The 15,715-nt window shown below is 41.0% G+C and overlaps 8 protein-coding genes and 1 non-coding gene across 9 annotated transcripts; 5 read left to right on the forward strand and 4 right to left on the reverse strand.

Moving 5' to 3' along the window:
* Positions 1-649: 649 nt before the first annotated feature.
* On the forward strand, positions 650-4,018 carry PMC1 (calcium-transporting ATPase PMC1; the record flags this gene model as incomplete). Its single annotated transcript, XM_444795.1, has 1 exon — positions 650-4,018. The coding sequence occupies one exon, from the start codon at positions 650-652 to the stop codon at positions 4,016-4,018; it is 3,369 nt and encodes a 1,122-aa protein (XP_444795.1).
* A 217-nt stretch (positions 4,019-4,235) lies between these two features.
* On the reverse strand, positions 4,236-5,045 carry COG7 (Golgi transport complex subunit COG7; the record flags this gene model as incomplete). Its single annotated transcript, XM_444796.1, has 1 exon — positions 4,236-5,045. The coding sequence occupies one exon, from the start codon at positions 5,043-5,045 to the stop codon at positions 4,236-4,238; it is 810 nt and encodes a 269-aa protein (XP_444796.1).
* Positions 5,046-5,529: 484 nt separating this feature from the next.
* Positions 5,530-6,768, reverse strand: RPN14 (Rpn14p; the record flags this gene model as incomplete). Its single annotated transcript, XM_444797.1, has 1 exon — positions 5,530-6,768. One exon carries the CDS (start codon positions 6,766-6,768, stop codon positions 5,530-5,532), a length of 1,239 nt encoding a protein of 412 aa, XP_444797.1.
* Positions 6,769-7,105: 337 nt separating this feature from the next.
* Positions 7,106-9,046, forward strand: GVI51_A00451 (Zn(II)2Cys6 transcription factor; the record flags this gene model as incomplete). The annotated part of the gene is made up of 1 exon (XM_444798.1): positions 7,106-9,046. The coding sequence occupies one exon, from the start codon at positions 7,106-7,108 to the stop codon at positions 9,044-9,046; it is 1,941 nt and encodes a 646-aa protein (XP_444798.1).
* A 54-nt stretch (positions 9,047-9,100) lies between these two features.
* On the reverse strand, positions 9,101-11,023 carry CDH1 (Cdh1p; the record flags this gene model as incomplete). Its single annotated transcript, XM_444799.1, has 1 exon — positions 9,101-11,023. The coding sequence occupies one exon, from the start codon at positions 11,021-11,023 to the stop codon at positions 9,101-9,103; it is 1,923 nt and encodes a 640-aa protein (XP_444799.1).
* Positions 11,024-11,651: 628 nt separating this feature from the next.
* ERP6 (Erp6p) lies at positions 11,652-12,305 on the forward strand (the record flags this gene model as incomplete). The annotated part of the gene is made up of 1 exon (XM_444800.1): positions 11,652-12,305. One exon carries the CDS (start codon positions 11,652-11,654, stop codon positions 12,303-12,305), a length of 654 nt encoding a protein of 217 aa, XP_444800.1.
* A 451-nt stretch (positions 12,306-12,756) lies between these two features.
* On the forward strand, positions 12,757-13,140 carry GVI51_A00517 (uncharacterized protein; the record flags this gene model as incomplete). Its single annotated transcript, XM_444801.1, has 1 exon — positions 12,757-13,140. One exon carries the CDS (start codon positions 12,757-12,759, stop codon positions 13,138-13,140), a length of 384 nt encoding a protein of 127 aa, XP_444801.1.
* A 306-nt stretch (positions 13,141-13,446) lies between these two features.
* On the reverse strand, positions 13,447-13,555 carry tP(UGG)1. The gene is made up of 2 exons: positions 13,520-13,555; positions 13,447-13,482 (listed from the first exon to the last, which is right to left on the reverse strand). It is a non-coding gene; the product is annotated as a tRNA-Pro (tRNA).
* Positions 13,556-15,152: 1,597 nt separating this feature from the next.
* Positions 15,153-15,443, forward strand: GVI51_A00561 (uncharacterized protein; the record flags this gene model as incomplete). The annotated part of the gene is made up of 1 exon (XM_444802.1): positions 15,153-15,443. One exon carries the CDS (start codon positions 15,153-15,155, stop codon positions 15,441-15,443), a length of 291 nt encoding a protein of 96 aa, XP_444802.1.
* Between the last annotated feature and the right edge of the window lie 272 nt (positions 15,444-15,715).

Here is a 15,715-nt window from a genome sequence, read left to right on the forward strand (position 1 = left end):
TCTGCGAGCGATTTTTGTTTGCAAAAGCCGAGCGATTTCTTATCGTTTCCTAATCGGGTCTCGTATACGTGTGCGGAGTGTTGTGTGTTGGGTGCTGGGGGTGCTGGGGGTGATGGGGGGTGTTGGGGGGTTGTGTGTTGGGGTTCTGTCGTCTGCGGAGAGGTGGGACTCGGAACGGAGCCGGAGCAGCGAGGGATTTACTCTTCTGTGCCCAGGGGTCCATGTGCTGGAGCCCTTGGAGTTCTTGTAATCTGGACTCTGTAGGAGCCTGTGGACTCTGTGGGACTCTGTGGGCTGTGGGCTGTGGGCTGTGGGCTGTGGGCTGTGGGCTGTGGAAGCTTGTGGGATTCTGCTCCCGTATTCCCGTATTCCCATTTCCCATTCTCCCGGTGTGTGGGTGTACTCTTTTTGAGCTTCTTATCTTTGTTGCTTTTTTTTCGTGCGTGTGTGGTGATACTGGTTGGAAATGGACTGGGCGTTCGCAGTGATGTGCGTGTACAGTGAGGTTCTGTGGTGTGACTCTCCTTGACGTGCAAAAGTAGGTCACTGTCACTCTCCTGGTTTCGAGGGGAGGTTCGGCTATAAAGGTGGCTCATGCCGCTGTGCATACAAGCAGTCGTAGTTGCTGGGACAACGAAAGGGTCTACCAATGCCACACAATATGAACTTCCACAGCCCCAAGTCGGTGGGTGCGTTCGTGGAGCAGGTGGGCGGCAGCGCCGAGGCGCTCGCCCGCCGGCTCTCGACGGACCTCGCCAACGGTATAGCCACAGACAAAGACGCGGAGCTTCCGCCCTTGAAAAGAAGGGACGCATACGGCAGCAACCGGCTGCCCGAGCGCGCGCCGAAGAGCTTCTGGGCGCTCGTGCGCGAGGCGTTCCAGGACAGGACCATGCTGCTGCTGACGGGTGCCGCCGTGGTGTCCTTCACGCTCGGCATCTACGAGGTGCTGACGCAGCCCCCCGAGCTCGACCCCGAGGGCAACCCGATCACGCAGGTGGACTGGATTGAGGGCCTCGCGATCATGATGGCAGTGCTCGTAGTCGTGCTCGTGTCCGCCGCCAACGACTACCAGAAGGAGCTCCAGTTCCAGCAGCTCAACAGGAAGCGCGAGGACAGGCAGGTCGTGGTGGTCCGCGACGCCGCCGAGTCCCTCATATCCATACACAACCTCCTCGTCGGCGACCTCCTGAAGCTCCAGACCGGCGACGTGGTCCCCGCTGACTGCGTCCTCGTCCGCGGCGAGTGCGAGACCGACGAGTCCGCGCTCACAGGCGAGTCAAACACCATCAAGAAGCTCCCCTTGGCAGACGCTCTCGAGTACCACAGCGCCCACGGCGGCAGGGACATCGGCGACACCAGTGCCAGCGGTGCCAGCGGCGCAGCCGACGATAGCCGCTGCCCGGACTGCATGCTCATCTCGGGCTCCCGAGTGCTCTCGGGCCTCGCCAGCGCCATCGTCACCAACGTAGGCGTCAACTCCGTGCACGGCAAGACCATGGCGTCCCTGAAGGAGGACTCGGAGGACACTCCCTTGCAGATGAGGCTCAGCCAGCTCACAGACAACATCTCGGTCTATGGCTGCGTCGCCGCCATCACCCTCTTCGTCGTGCTCTTCGCCCGCTACCTCTCCTACATCCTTCCCTCCGGCGGCAAGTACCACGACCTGCCCCCCGCCGAAAAGGGCAGCAAGTTCATGGACATCTTCATCACCGCCATCACAGTCATCGTCGTCGCCGTCCCCGAGGGCCTGCCCCTCGCAGTAACCCTCGCGCTCGCCTTCGCTACAACAAGAATGACCAAAGACGGCAACCTCGTGAGAGTGCTCAGGAGTTGTGAGACCATGGGGTCCGCAACAGCTGTGTGCTCGGACAAGACAGGTACCTTGACGGAGAACATCATGACCGTGGTCAGAGGCACCCTCGGCAGAGCCGGGTTCGACGACATCGGCGCAGACCCTTCGAAGTCAAACCTGGTCTTCAAAAAGAAGTGCTCCGACTTGCTCAGAACAGTGATCTACGACAACATCGTACTGAACTCCACAGCCTTCGAGAACAAAGACTACAAGGACCCCAACAACTACAACTCCATCGATGACTCACAGCCAAGACGCCTGATCAGAAGAATTACCCAAACTTTGCAGAAGAAGAAACCAGACGACGAGGAAAACCTGCTAGCCCATGCAGCTGAGGGCAGACAGGAACCTTACATCGGCTCAAAGACTGAAACAGCACTGCTATCCTTGGCCAGAAAGTCCTTCGGCTTGAAATTTGGCGCTTTGCAATCCTTCAGAGGACACCCTGAAAAACTACCGACCGTTGAAACAATTGTCCAGATTATCCCATTTGAAAGCTCCAGAAAATGGTCCGCTATTGTGGTAAAACTAAATAGCAACAAGGAAAATGAAGGTAAGAAGTTCCGTCTGTACGTGAAGGGTGCCGCTGAAATTGTTGCTAAGGCTTGCACCTTGAAAAATGTCTGCAATGAGGGTATCTCTGAGATTGACCAGAAAAGTAAAGACGATATCGAAGAACAAATATTCAGCTTGGCAAAGGACGCCCTGAGGGCTATCTCTTTAGCACACATGGATTTCGATGTTAACGAATGGCCTCCTAAAGAACTTGCTGATCCAGAGAATTCCCATGAAGCATTGGCAGTCAAACTGATTGATCCTAAAAAACCACACTTGGAAGGTCTCACTTTAGATGCTATCGTAGGTATCCAAGATCCACTACGTGAAAACGTTAAGAATTCGGTCGCTCAATGTCAAAAAGCCGGTGTCACTGTACGTATGGTTACCGGTGATAACTTGTTGACTGCTAAAGCCATTGCAAGAAACTGTGGCATTCTCTCAAGCAAAAGTTTGAACGATAGTGCATGTGCCATGGAAGGTCCTGCGTTCAGGAAACTAAGTGATAGTGAACGGAAGCGCATCTTACCAAAGTTGAGAGTTTTGGCAAGATCCTCCCCAGAAGATAAGAAGATTCTAGTGAGAGCTTTGAAGGAAATGGGAGAAGTTGTTGCTGTTACTGGTGATGGTACAAACGATGCTCCGGCTTTGAAACTTGCAGATGTTGGTTTCTCGATGGGTATTACTGGTACTGAAGTTGCCAGGGAAGCTTCCGATATCATCTTGATGACTGACGACTTTTCAGCGATCGTTAATGCAATCAAATGGGGTAGGTGTGTTGCTGCTTCCATCAAAAAATTCATTCAGTTTCAATTAATTGTTAATGTAACTGCAGTATTGCTGACTTTTGTTACTTCAGTAATTTCCTCTGATGTAAAATCTGTTCTTACTGCTGTTCAATTGCTTTGGGTTAACCTAATCATGGATACTCTAGCTGCGCTAGCTCTAGCCACAGATAAACCTGATCCAAATATTATGGACAGAAAGCCCAAAGGTCGTTCTACTCCACTGATTACTCCGTCAACTTGGAAAATGATCATTGGTCAAGCAATCCTACAATTATCTGTTACTTTTACGCTTTACTCACACGGTGCCCAATATTTCTTTGGCAAGCCAAAGGAAGATCTTCCTGGGCATGAGCATCAACAAATTAATGCAATGATATTTAATACTTTCGTTTGGTTGCAATGGTTTACACTGCTGGTGTCAAGGAAACTTGATGAAGCAGATGGTATAAAAGATTGGAGGAAGAGGTTGACCGCTTCAAACTTAAATTTCTTCCAGGATTTGTTTAGAAATTATTACTTCATTTTCATTATGTCATTAATTGCTGTATTACAAGTTCTAATCATGTTTTTTGGAGGGGCACCTTTTTCTATTGCCCACCAAACTAAAAAGATGTGGCTTGTTTCAGTGAGTAGTGGTATTCTTGCCATCCCTGTTGGTGCATTGATCAGAATATGCCCAGATGAATGGGCTCAAGCGGTGTTCCCCGCTAGACTAGCCAAAGCAATCAAATACTTTGCAGGTTTAGAATTTCTAAGAAATACAGAAAGTGAATCCAGAAGTGATTCAGAGGAGGAGGAAAGATTGTTGACTCCGGCTTGATGACCATAATGACATCAACTTACATTGTAATTATTTATTTTGTATTACAGCATATGACTACTTTTTGGAGACGATCCTCTACGAAAATGTGACCTCACTGACGGTTATTGATGTAATATTAGTTATTTTCCGATTTTGATGTGGTTCCTTCGTGAATCATTGTTTGTATAATATTGCATCTCACTTTTTTATTTACATTAATGTAGTTATATATTGACTATAAATCATTCTCAATATTCTTCGTGTTAATATACTCGTTTGCTCTCTTTGTAATAGATTCTATAAACTTATGGTATTCTTGGTAGAATGGGTCAATATCTTTCAGAACTGTTTCCAACTCTATGAACATGTCAATTTTTTCAAGGATATCCTCATTTTTCTCATTGGCAGACTCTTTCTTTTCAGATTCATCCAAGGTATTGACAATAGTTTCCTGCAAAGTATCGAGTGACAATTTGAAGTCCTTTATCGTAATTGGGGCAATCTTTTGTTCGCTCTTCTTGCCAGTGATAGTAGCTATAGCCTCCAGTTGATTGAAGTATAGTAACACTTCATTGAGCCTTGATTTAGCTTTCTCGAAGTCTCGAAGCCTACCCAATACAGCCGCTTTTTGTGTTTGTTCTTCTGATTCTGTTTCTGCAGTATCTATTTGGGAGTTGAGAGTTTTGATATCAGACTCAAGACTACGTACTGCATTGGCAAGTGTATCTAAGTAATATTCTAACTTAGACGATCCTATGTTACCATCTGCTCCATAAGAATCACTTGTATTCCATGTACCAGGAAGTGTATCAGATATCTTCTCTAATGAAGATATAGTTCCTTCTAACTCCTTAGTTAGGTGTTCTGTATAGTAGTCAAGTCTTGACTGTAAGCCACTCGTCACAACCCTTACCTCATTGAGACCAGTACCGTTAGCCTTCGAAAGCAAGATATCTACAAATGCTTGCGGCACAAATTGCTCGTCGAAAAACATTTTCAACACAGCATCTTCATCCTGACTTGCCATATCTGTAGTTCCGCTCATCTCTCTGGTTCTCCCTAATCTGAATTGAATCAAACTCCAACTATCCTGGTTCTTTTTTTTGTTTGCCCTATTGCCTCCCTTTATCAATTTCTTCAATGAATTCTTATTCTTATTTAGGAAACGTTATAGACCTATTCATAGAGTTTTCCCACCTTCCTGTTTGATCACCTCCCTTCTTTCACACAGTTTAGAATGTATACTCGTCGATCAGGGATGTCCCAAACTCGACACAAGGAGCCCTCAGTTGTTTGTTTATTTCCTCGATGAGCTTGCAATTCAATTTTGTTGATTTTTTTCCGAATTTCCGTAATTTGAAGACAAAGTGTGATTATTCCGTGAATTGTTCCGGTTGTACGTCCAAGTCTTCGCAAAAACGGATCTTGCATTTATTTGCGGGAATTACAAACTGACGTAATCTGTAATATCAATACAGCTGAAATTCTTTGCTAATATTGATGAGCTATCAATTTTAGGAATGGGAAGCTCAGATATCGTATATGCCGCAGAGACCCCATTTCCCTACTGCAAGTAAACGACTGCTGGGTGCCGATGGCACGATTACGAAGTTGTTGACCTCCTCTGTGGCAAGATGTGTCGCGGAAGTGATATCGATTTTGCCATTTCCGGAGTCCGAGGCTATTTCGAAAGTGTTGTCCAGGCCACTCGACAAAAACAGCTTATCTTTCCAATTGAGGATTTTGTTTATTGCGTTACCTGCGAAATCCAGCTTTTGTAAATACTGTTGAGGTTTTCGGATATCCCAAGTAGCTACTGTCCCATCTTCGTAACCAGACACTATGGCATGCTCACTTATTTGTGCTATGGTGTTACACGGTGCCACAAACGAGCTTGGAATTTGTAATATTTGCTGCTTATTAAACAGATCATGAACAGTTATCGTACCGGATAAGTGACCAGCAAAAACTTGCTTTCCTTCAGTGCCAAACTCCAGCCTATCTCCTGTTTCCCTATCGGTAACTTGAGCCGACATGCTTGTTGATTCTTCTCCTACTAAAAGCGACATGGATGTCACCCCATCAGTGGTATTTTCCTTTCTGCAGAACTTGGAAATAGTTTTACCTGAGCCCAACTCCCATAACCTTACACTACCGTCAAGCGAACTTGACAGAACGTTACGGCCCCTCTCGATAATAATGGTGTCTGTGATCCCAGCCGAATGACCCTTGAGGGTCCTGGGATTTGACCCATCTTCAAGAGACCACACCTTAAGCTGCATGTCAGTAGACCCTGATAGGAGCACAGCATTACTTGGAAAGATCTTGACAGTTGTTACGTCACTAACATGAGCGCCAACTAGTGATAACTTGCTCATCCACTCATGGTCATAGACATTAATATCACCTCCGGAATCACCAATGACTATCTTGTCTGTTGAAGCATCACATGAGATAAGATCTAGGCTTTCAGAAATGCCTAATTCCTCTGTAGAGACAAGCCTCTTAGGTGTCTTGAACCAGTAAATTTTGCCATTCACTTCAAATTTGTAACTTCCATTGCTCTGCCTTGTGAAACTACTATCATTGCAAATTGTACGTAAACCATTGTCAACCCTACTAACCTCAGTTGCACTGCCAGCATCTATGTGGACTCGGTATTCAATAACACTATTAGGGGAGACATCGACATTGATGTAGAATTCACCTCCATTCTCATAATCGGTCTCGAAGTCGGATTGGATATGAGCAATTGGAACGTTAGCCATTTTTGATACGTGATTTTGCCTGTTGTATTAAGCTTATAATAGACTTATGTTTTGGTCTTTTCTGTTAATAAGTTACTGCAAACTGACAGTTCTCACTCATTTTAGTAACTGTCACCTTAAAATTTCAAAATTTCAAGCTCATCGCGAATTTTAATATGATCTACAGCAACTTGTTTAGGTTCAATTTGATCACACAAAGCTTTTGATTAAGTTCAGTTGCAAACTATCGAATTTCAGCTGTCGTATCTTACTGCTATAGTAATCTTTAGAACTTCGGTGTAGTACTGTGTAGCAAGGGATAATGGTACCTGAATGCCGCACTTGAATTTCCTCACAGATGACTACCAAAGGAAGAAGCAAAATCATAAGAAGGAGAGTTATCAAGTCTTGTCAGTACTGTTACGCTCACAAATTGAAGTGTAATCGCGAAAGTCCCTGTCTGACTTGTCAGCAGCAAGGTACACAAGATCAATGTGTGTACAACTTCCAGGATAATGATACACTGACCCATAGAAAGTCGTTAGAGCAATTTAAAGTTCTTAAAGAGCCGCGATATACTCTAAGGTCATCGACACAGTACAAGTTGTTCAAACCGAAGACATTCTACCCATTTTTTAGCAGTTCATTAACAGATAAGTTAGTCTTCTCTTCTATATATGATGATGTGGCTTTGACACCAAACTTTACTAGAAATCCTATTACTAGATTAAACAAGTTGGACAAACAAAATCTCCCTGATTCTATCGATGATGTGATATCTATATTACCGAAATCTTTGGAAGAAGCCTTATCGCAGTTGGATATATTTCAATCATCCATTCATGCTATAATACCTGTTCTTTCAATCTCCGAGAGCCGACAAGCAATAACGAATTTCTATGAAGATTTGAGCTCATCACAGATAAATACTACAGATGCGTTAGTTTTGTTAGGGATTCTATTCTGCTCTTCATATTCAGCCATTGCTTCTGGTATTGTAATAGACACCGACATATGTACCAATTACTATAATGGCTACAGGTTTTTACTTCATCATTCCGATTTCCCGAGATACCCAACAATAGAAGCATTGCAAGTTTTCACAGTGGTTAATTTTGTTATTGACCCTAACATGTTAGACATGACTGGCCATTCAGCTATGCTAATTAGAGTTGCGCAGCAGCTTGGTCTGCATAAAAATGACCAATATAGAGGAGATAAGACAAATCAAAGGTTAAACTTTTTGTGGAATTATTTACTTTACATTGATGGTTCCACTTCTGTTGTACATGGATTCCCTTTCTCAACAAGAACATGGTTGTACCAACAAACAGATATTGATCTAAAATATAGAGACCCCGATCTGGCAATTCCTGTTGAATTCTCTCTTGGTAGATTTTGTATTAATAAAGTATTTCGGTCTGTTATGGATATGTCAATAGATGAGGAGACGATAGGCGACAGGTTAAGACTGCAGAAAGAGATTAGTGAACTCTGCTCTGTCCTAATAAGGCTTTCTAAGGATCTGGAATCGCGATTAGGAAGGATCAAAGCGCAGTATTTTAATTCAACTTTGTTCATTTTTTTATTCCGCCTACATTCCAGGTTCATTTTACTAACTTCAGGGCAGCTTCCGCAAGACAAAATTCTGGAATCCCAAAATACCGATAATAAAAAGGTAGAGTATTCTATTAACAATATTACTTGGATTTTAGATAAGCCTCAGAAGTTTGACGTTAAGGTTACTACTTTATCTCTACTTATTCTCATACAAACTCTCCGCCGCATAACACAGGATAGCATAGACAAATATTTGTGGTATACAAAGGGTTCCACAGTAATGCAATATTTATTTGTGTTGCTAAAAGATCTTTATCAGCACCCTAGTTCTGATCTGCATATCGAGGATGTTTTCCCTGAGTATGGTACTGTGGTTGGTGAGGAAATATTAAATTCCTATTCGAACAATCCTAACGTTTTTAAAATTGTTCTTTTGGATATCCTAATTGGAGTTTTGGAGTTGAAATTGGCACCGCTTTGGAGCAATTCCGATTTATTTCAATTTACATTAGTAAAATCACTTAAAGAAGCAGTTGAGGTTAAGTTCAGCGACTTCATTGACGCAAATGATGCAAAAATACATCTTCTCAAAGAAAGTGTCGATCTCTTTAGGTTAGCAGAGAAATGTCTTGTAAATAAGAGTAGCATTTGCTTGGAAGATTGTTTAAGGATTTGGGAAAATGATGATGAATTCCTACAATACACTAAGAGTTTTGCCGAGTGGCTAACAGAATTGTAAAACTCACAATTATTAGAATATTTAGAGTCTATATATCGATAACACTGAACGCAATCATCTTATTTGGTTCAGAGCGTTTAGAATAGTTGAATCTGCAGTTGCCTTCCTTTTTTGCTTTTCAAAAAGCTTCCAATAACGCAAAGTCTCATCTCCTGCACCAGATACGATTGTGGTTCCATCAGCTGATAAAGTTAAATGTAAAACTCTGAAACTGTGACCTTTTAATATAGCTAAAGGTTCTAGATTGCTTGCTTCCCATATTGTTAGATTATATTTCGAGTAACCATGGGAAGTGACAATCTCATCAGTGTTTGTCGACCAAACCATGTTGCATACTTGTGAACCAGTATCAACATCATTCAGTTTTACTGATGTATTGACATTCCACATCTTTAGAGTTCTATCTGCTGTACCACCGCCGGTAGCTAAAATTCCTTGTTTATGAGGTGACCATGCCATAGCTTTGACAGCAGCCTTATGTTCATTAATTGATAGAAATGGTGTTCTGGAAGTTCCATCATACACAAAAACCATATTGTCATTTCCGCCTGAGGCTAACTTATTGTCGTTGGTATTCCATTTCAATCCGCAAATTTCTTGTTCATGTGTTTCTATCTTTTCAAAGAAAGGATCTGCCATTCTTACATCACGATGCAATATAGTCCTATCTCTACTACCAGAGCTTAAAATATGATTATTCCAAGAAAGACAGGCCACTCTATCCAGATGCCCTGATAATGTCCTGATGCATTTCTCCTTTGTAACATCGTAAATTTCAACAATACCGTTCCCCTGACCTATAGCTAAATGTGAGCCTGCTCCCATCCAGCTTAAACTTGTATATTCATTTGGAGTATCGCATAAATGAATAACTTCACCAGTTTGATGCTCGCTTAAAAAAACTGATTTTCCCAAGGCCACTGCTAATATGTCTGTAGAAGACCAATCCACCAAGCTATAGTAAAAGTCATCTGCAAGAGAGGGTGCATCTAAAACCCTGTATGGTACTTTACTGATGTTCTTAAATTGCTTTACTGGCGATAGCAACAGTTTTTTAGAGTCTCTTCTAATTGGTGAAACATCCAAGCTTTCAAAGTGAGAATGTAATACGGAGGCTGTTGATGGCCTAGTAGAACTTTGGGTCATGTACTTGAGTAGGCTAGCTCCTCTTTTTGTAGATCCTACTTCTTCAGTCGATGCACCTGCAGAGAATGTTAGCTTTTTAGGTGTTACAGGAAGCGAGACAGAGGTGCCAATATTATTAAAAAATAAATTCGAATGCCGCCTTCTTGACGGGCTCGTGTATGGGTTGTTCAAACCGCTACTATTCGCGCCATCGGAATCTGTATCTGTTCCTATGTCTGAATCTGAATCTGACTGGTTTTCTCTGTAAAATTGAATGCTTGACGCTGATTTCAATGGCGAAGAGTTAGCTGAGAAATTAACTGTATTTCTTATCTGATCGATGCTGCTAGCCTGTAAAGACTTTCTAGGGCTCGTAAATCTGCTCGTGCTGCTGTTATATATAGAGTCTCTCTCTGGAGAAAGATCTCTATCCTTCGCTAAGTAGTCACCAAATAATTCGTTCTTTAATATAGTATCAAACTTTTCCATTGATTCTCTTTCTCTTCGTACTTCTAGGTGATCTGCGCAAGAAGAATTGGGCGAAGTTGGCGAGGTTGGGACCACAGGTGTGTTATTCTTCGTGGCATTGCTACTTCCAATAGATCTAATAGTTCTTAGATCTAAGTCTGTTCGGGTGGGTAAATATCTATCTGCATAGCGTTGTAACGAGGACCGTGGTCTTCTGGAGTGTTTCCCCGGAGAACTTAAGGATGACGAGCTAGATGTTGGCCGCCTCGTCACATCCTCTACTGAACCGCGCCTATGGTACTCAAGTTGTTGCTTCTTATATGGTGACGCCTGCGGCGTATTGCTCACAAATGGATTCCTTAAAGAGTTCGAATTTTCAGACATTTCCTGGCCTCTACCTTACGATTTCACAGTGATTGTGGTGTTGTATAGCAATTTGTTTCCTAACTCTCCCTGTATTCTTTCTCCAACTATCGTGTAGTGCTTCTAAAATGCTGGTACGCAACTGTCAACGGATCACTGAGTCAATGTTAGAACTGTTGTTACAGTTTTGTGCAGTTGCTTGATATATTGGCGACGTTGATTTAGTGGTTTTCAGGTCGGGAGCTAGGGAAGCCCGCCTTTTTGGGAATCACGTGTTTTTTCAAAGAAAATTCGCCAAAACCTCTTTTTGTCAAAAAACTTGATTCGCGATGAGCTCTAGTTGGTAATGTGGGTCGATGAGTGGTATAAGTGGTATAAGTGGTAGTTGTTATGCCAAGTAAATCATTGACTTGAAGATCTTAATTGCATAGCAGTTATACAATCTTGTAAAGATACTTTCTTAACTACTGGTTGAGTTTTTTCTGGGCAATTGATTCTGGTCGTTGAGTCTATTAATTTGATCTTGAGCAGAACAAAACTTCTCGGCAAATTGAGACCGTAATTAATTGCTAGGGAGAGCACCTATAGGGAGTGGATTTCTCGGCTTAATATTGTACTTATCGGTTAGCTGTTGTGGGTAAGATACAGCATGCAATTCTTTATTTTCGTTAGTATACTGTGCTTATTTTTGGAGAATGTGGGTGCTTTCTACATGTACTCCAACTCTGGTGACAGGAAGTGCTTCTTTAAAGAACTACCGCAAGGAGCTTTGCTAAGAAGCACCTACAAAGTGCAAGTGCATGACTCAACCACCAACCGGTATGTGCCAATTGCTGCTTCCAATGGCAGAGATATGACTATTGACATCGAAGAAGTCTTCGATGACAATCACAGAGTGGTTCACCAGTTCAGCTCAATTCAGTCAGGAGAAGTCACATTTGTAGCTGTCGAGTCTGGAGAGCATAAAATCTGCTTCCAACCAAACCAATCAGATTTGGGTAGGAAAAAACTGCGAATCGATGTGGAATTCACCACTGGTTCTGTGGATGATATTGATTCAAAGAAAACCACGAAGCTCAAGACTTTACACAGAAGAGTAATTGCATTGATTGAATCTGTAAGAGAAATTAAATATGAACAAGAAATGGTAAGAGAAAGAGAAACTTTGTTTAGAGATGCATCCGAGAAGGTCAACTCTAGAGCTATTTGGTGGATACTATCACAAATAGTAGTCCTAGTGGCAATTTGTGTTTTGCAGATGTCTTATCTCGGCAAATTTTTTGTAAAACAAAAAATAATTTAATAATATTCTTATCGCCTATAATAATATATGATGGGTCATTATACTTTTGAAACACAAAATATATAAGTTGAAATAATACCCCTCATAGTAAATTAAAATGAAGCTGTGAAGAAAATCATATAACTATTCGAATGAGGTTATCCTAGCTTGTCGTTCTGGTTAAGTCATTAGGTATACTAGACACGAATTAGAGATACATAAATGCTCTCGGGAACACGATGACTGGCCACAAAGATGATGAATAAACAGAAACAATAAGTTGAATTGCAATCACTATTGATAATTCTTGTGTATTATGTATTATCACCTTGCACAAAAATAAGTAATATGCATTTTATTAGTATTTAATCAAGAAACTTCTGCTGAATGGCACATTTATTTACAGTGTAGCTATTCTTGATTCTTAAAATTGATATCTTCCAATGAAACTATCAATATAAAATTTGAATAGATGAAATTTATTAAATTTACTATTCGTAGTGGTGCGGTTGGAGTATATTTCAACGATATACATATTAAAATATCACTGCGGTCAATTAACTACACCAAATTAGTCTCCTATAACAAACCCATTCCCTATCAAGATCGAAGTATCGAGCTTTTAGAAAACTCTACTTCAGAAGTTATTCAATATAAACCATGTGCCCCATCGCATCAAGGTACAAATATAAAGACTACTATTATTGAAAGACAAGCCATGAGATTTACAAAAGAACTATCTCCTGAAGAGATTGAATTTGTAGATATGAGCCTGTCAGGTATGAGGCCATCTGTTTGTGAGTATTTGTCACATGTCAGTTATAGAGAAACAGGAATACTTAGTGTACGTAACTAGCAAAACATTATGTTGGAGCATTTATTATTAACATTTACTTATTTAATTTTTGATGTGAATTGGAACAATATTTCTACCCAGTGAGGTGACCAAAATAATAAATTTTGGAAAAAGGTAAAAAAAAATACATTGTAGAAAGCAATACTTTGAAAGTAAAATGAGAAATAGCAAATCAGGAGTAATTGATTTTGGCGTCTTATTGACAACCAATCATACCAATTAACAACACAATATTCAATCATGTATATATGTGTAGGTTATGCCATAACCATTCGTGCTCTTCTAACCTAAAAAAGCAAAAAAATTGGGGCGAGCTGGGAATTGAACCCAGGGCCTCTCGCATGCTTGTGATTGTTCACACGGATTTTATCCATGTTCGCCCAAAGCGAGAATCATACCACTAGACCACACGCCCTAACCAATTTGTTAATAAGTCGATAAGTAAACTATACTAAGTACATTATCATTCTTTTTTCTTTTTGTGAAAGAACAGGGCTTCGAAGAATGAGTTTACATGCTCAGCTATAACCTGAGTATTTTTTTGGGAAGTATTAGTTTCATTCAATATCCTTCATTTTTGAGGCCCTCAATTTAGTCAGGCAAGTGAAAGTCTCTTTATTAAAAAGCTATTACTCTAAAATGAAAAACCGCTTTTTAGAACTATTGTTATGAACATAGTTGAGCAGTGATAATGCAATTCTACATAGCAAGCATGGTTGTCGTTGTCTGAACTGGAAATATCAATGACCTATGAGCTACATTACATACTGAGAATTGCATAAAAGCTGTTTTACAAAGTTGCAGTATTTCTAATTTTTAGTAACATTAAAATATCAACCATCGAAGAGCCCAACGATCTGATCTGCCTTCGCAGCTTGATGTTGCCAAACCTGATTGTTTTTCTGAAAAATTATCAGTACAAAGATTAATATAAGTACAAGCTGCATAAAAATATGGTAAATTTATCAGTTAGCCTATCATAATCGTATTGGAAATATTTTTGCAGCTAATTTTATTCCCATCTTGCGTGCTGACCAAATTACGATAAGAGGATGTCGATATATTTTATAGAAAGAATAACAGCTTAACGAGTATAGGCCCTGCAATATATTAAAAAATCAATCTAAAAATAACATAGATTTCGGCTTTGACGGAGCTCAGATATAAACGAAGTAAGAGTAACAGCAAGCAATTAAATTCTTTATATTTTTTTGCAGTGATCGATAGAGAAGAATTGCAAAAGCTGCGAGGATATGGAGTCAAACGATGACTGCTTACGTTAATTCAGCACAAAATACATAGAGAAACAAAATAGTTTTAGAAAATAGGACTACTAAAATAATACACTATTACAGCAATCAAGATGTTGGGTTTAATCAGTATCGTTCCAAAATGATGACGTTCAGATACCCATATACTCACTTTTAGTTGTTAGGAAAGGGGTCAAATGCAAAGCATTATCGTACCGGGCAAAGCCTATCATACTGAATCGTAGGTGTCCTGAGGAGGAAATATTTAAATAATACAACCCAACACTCTACATAATCTAACTTTGAAAGCGCAGATAAAAAAACAGTGGTAAGTTGCAAAAAGTATTATTTTTAGTTAATTCAAGACTCAACAATGGATTCAAACAAATTCCACATTCCTTCAATAGATTTGTTGTGTACTCCCCCCTATTCTTGAACTGTTTATGATAAATCCGTACTTATGTAAAATACTGAAATTCTTGTTATTGTATAACAGTTAAATGTCCGTTTCCTTTCTCCAATTGATACACAAGTAACATCAAGGACATTCATTGTCTAATCTACGTTATCTACTTTTGACACAAATTTTTACGTTGTGAAGTAAATAAGATGTACGTTTGATTATCACAGGGGGTCACAGAATTAATGGAAATAAAAAAGAATAAGAGCCTAAATTTGAGCATTACAGCCGCAAAATCTGGACTTTTCGGAGCAATTACCAAATGAAGCTTTCGTTCAGTTATCCAACACAATCACCCATCTATGTCATACAGTGTCGAGACAAAAAAACACGTCCGGGGGATATCCGATCACATACTTTCGGAGCACAAGATATCAACAACGCCAGCGATTACCGGAATGGGACCCTTTACCACAGCCGTCCGTGTATCTCTTTCAGCAATTGATGATACAGTTCATTACAGAAGCAAGGTCCCTGATAGTACAACACCCTGTAACCATGGCTGCTTTGCGGGAAATATGAAAGGAACATCAATAGTAGCCGAAAGAAATCTCCGTGAGGTGAGAATGGCACACATAATCTACGTAATTTGATAAAGCAAGCCGACCCCGCATCTAATTACTTGTCTAAGGAAGGGAGACACAGGGTTCCTTATGTGCGGGCAATTCACAGAGATATTGACAGCAAGCTTTACCTCTTTTCTTTTTCCTCCCCAAGGTTAAAAGTAAAGCAAACGCTAAGAAACAATCGTAGCACATACTGAAAAAAATAAAATCTGAATGAAGTGCACAAAATGAACACCCGTCAAGGGTTGTAGATCGCTAAGACAAGGTCGTACCCCACATTGCTATGATTGCTGATATCT

This window comes from Nakaseomyces glabratus, chromosome A (genome assembly GCF_010111755.1).
Source record: "Nakaseomyces glabratus chromosome A, complete sequence".
NCBI classification, from domain to species: domain Eukaryota; kingdom Fungi; phylum Ascomycota; class Saccharomycetes; order Saccharomycetales; family Saccharomycetaceae; genus Nakaseomyces; species Nakaseomyces glabratus.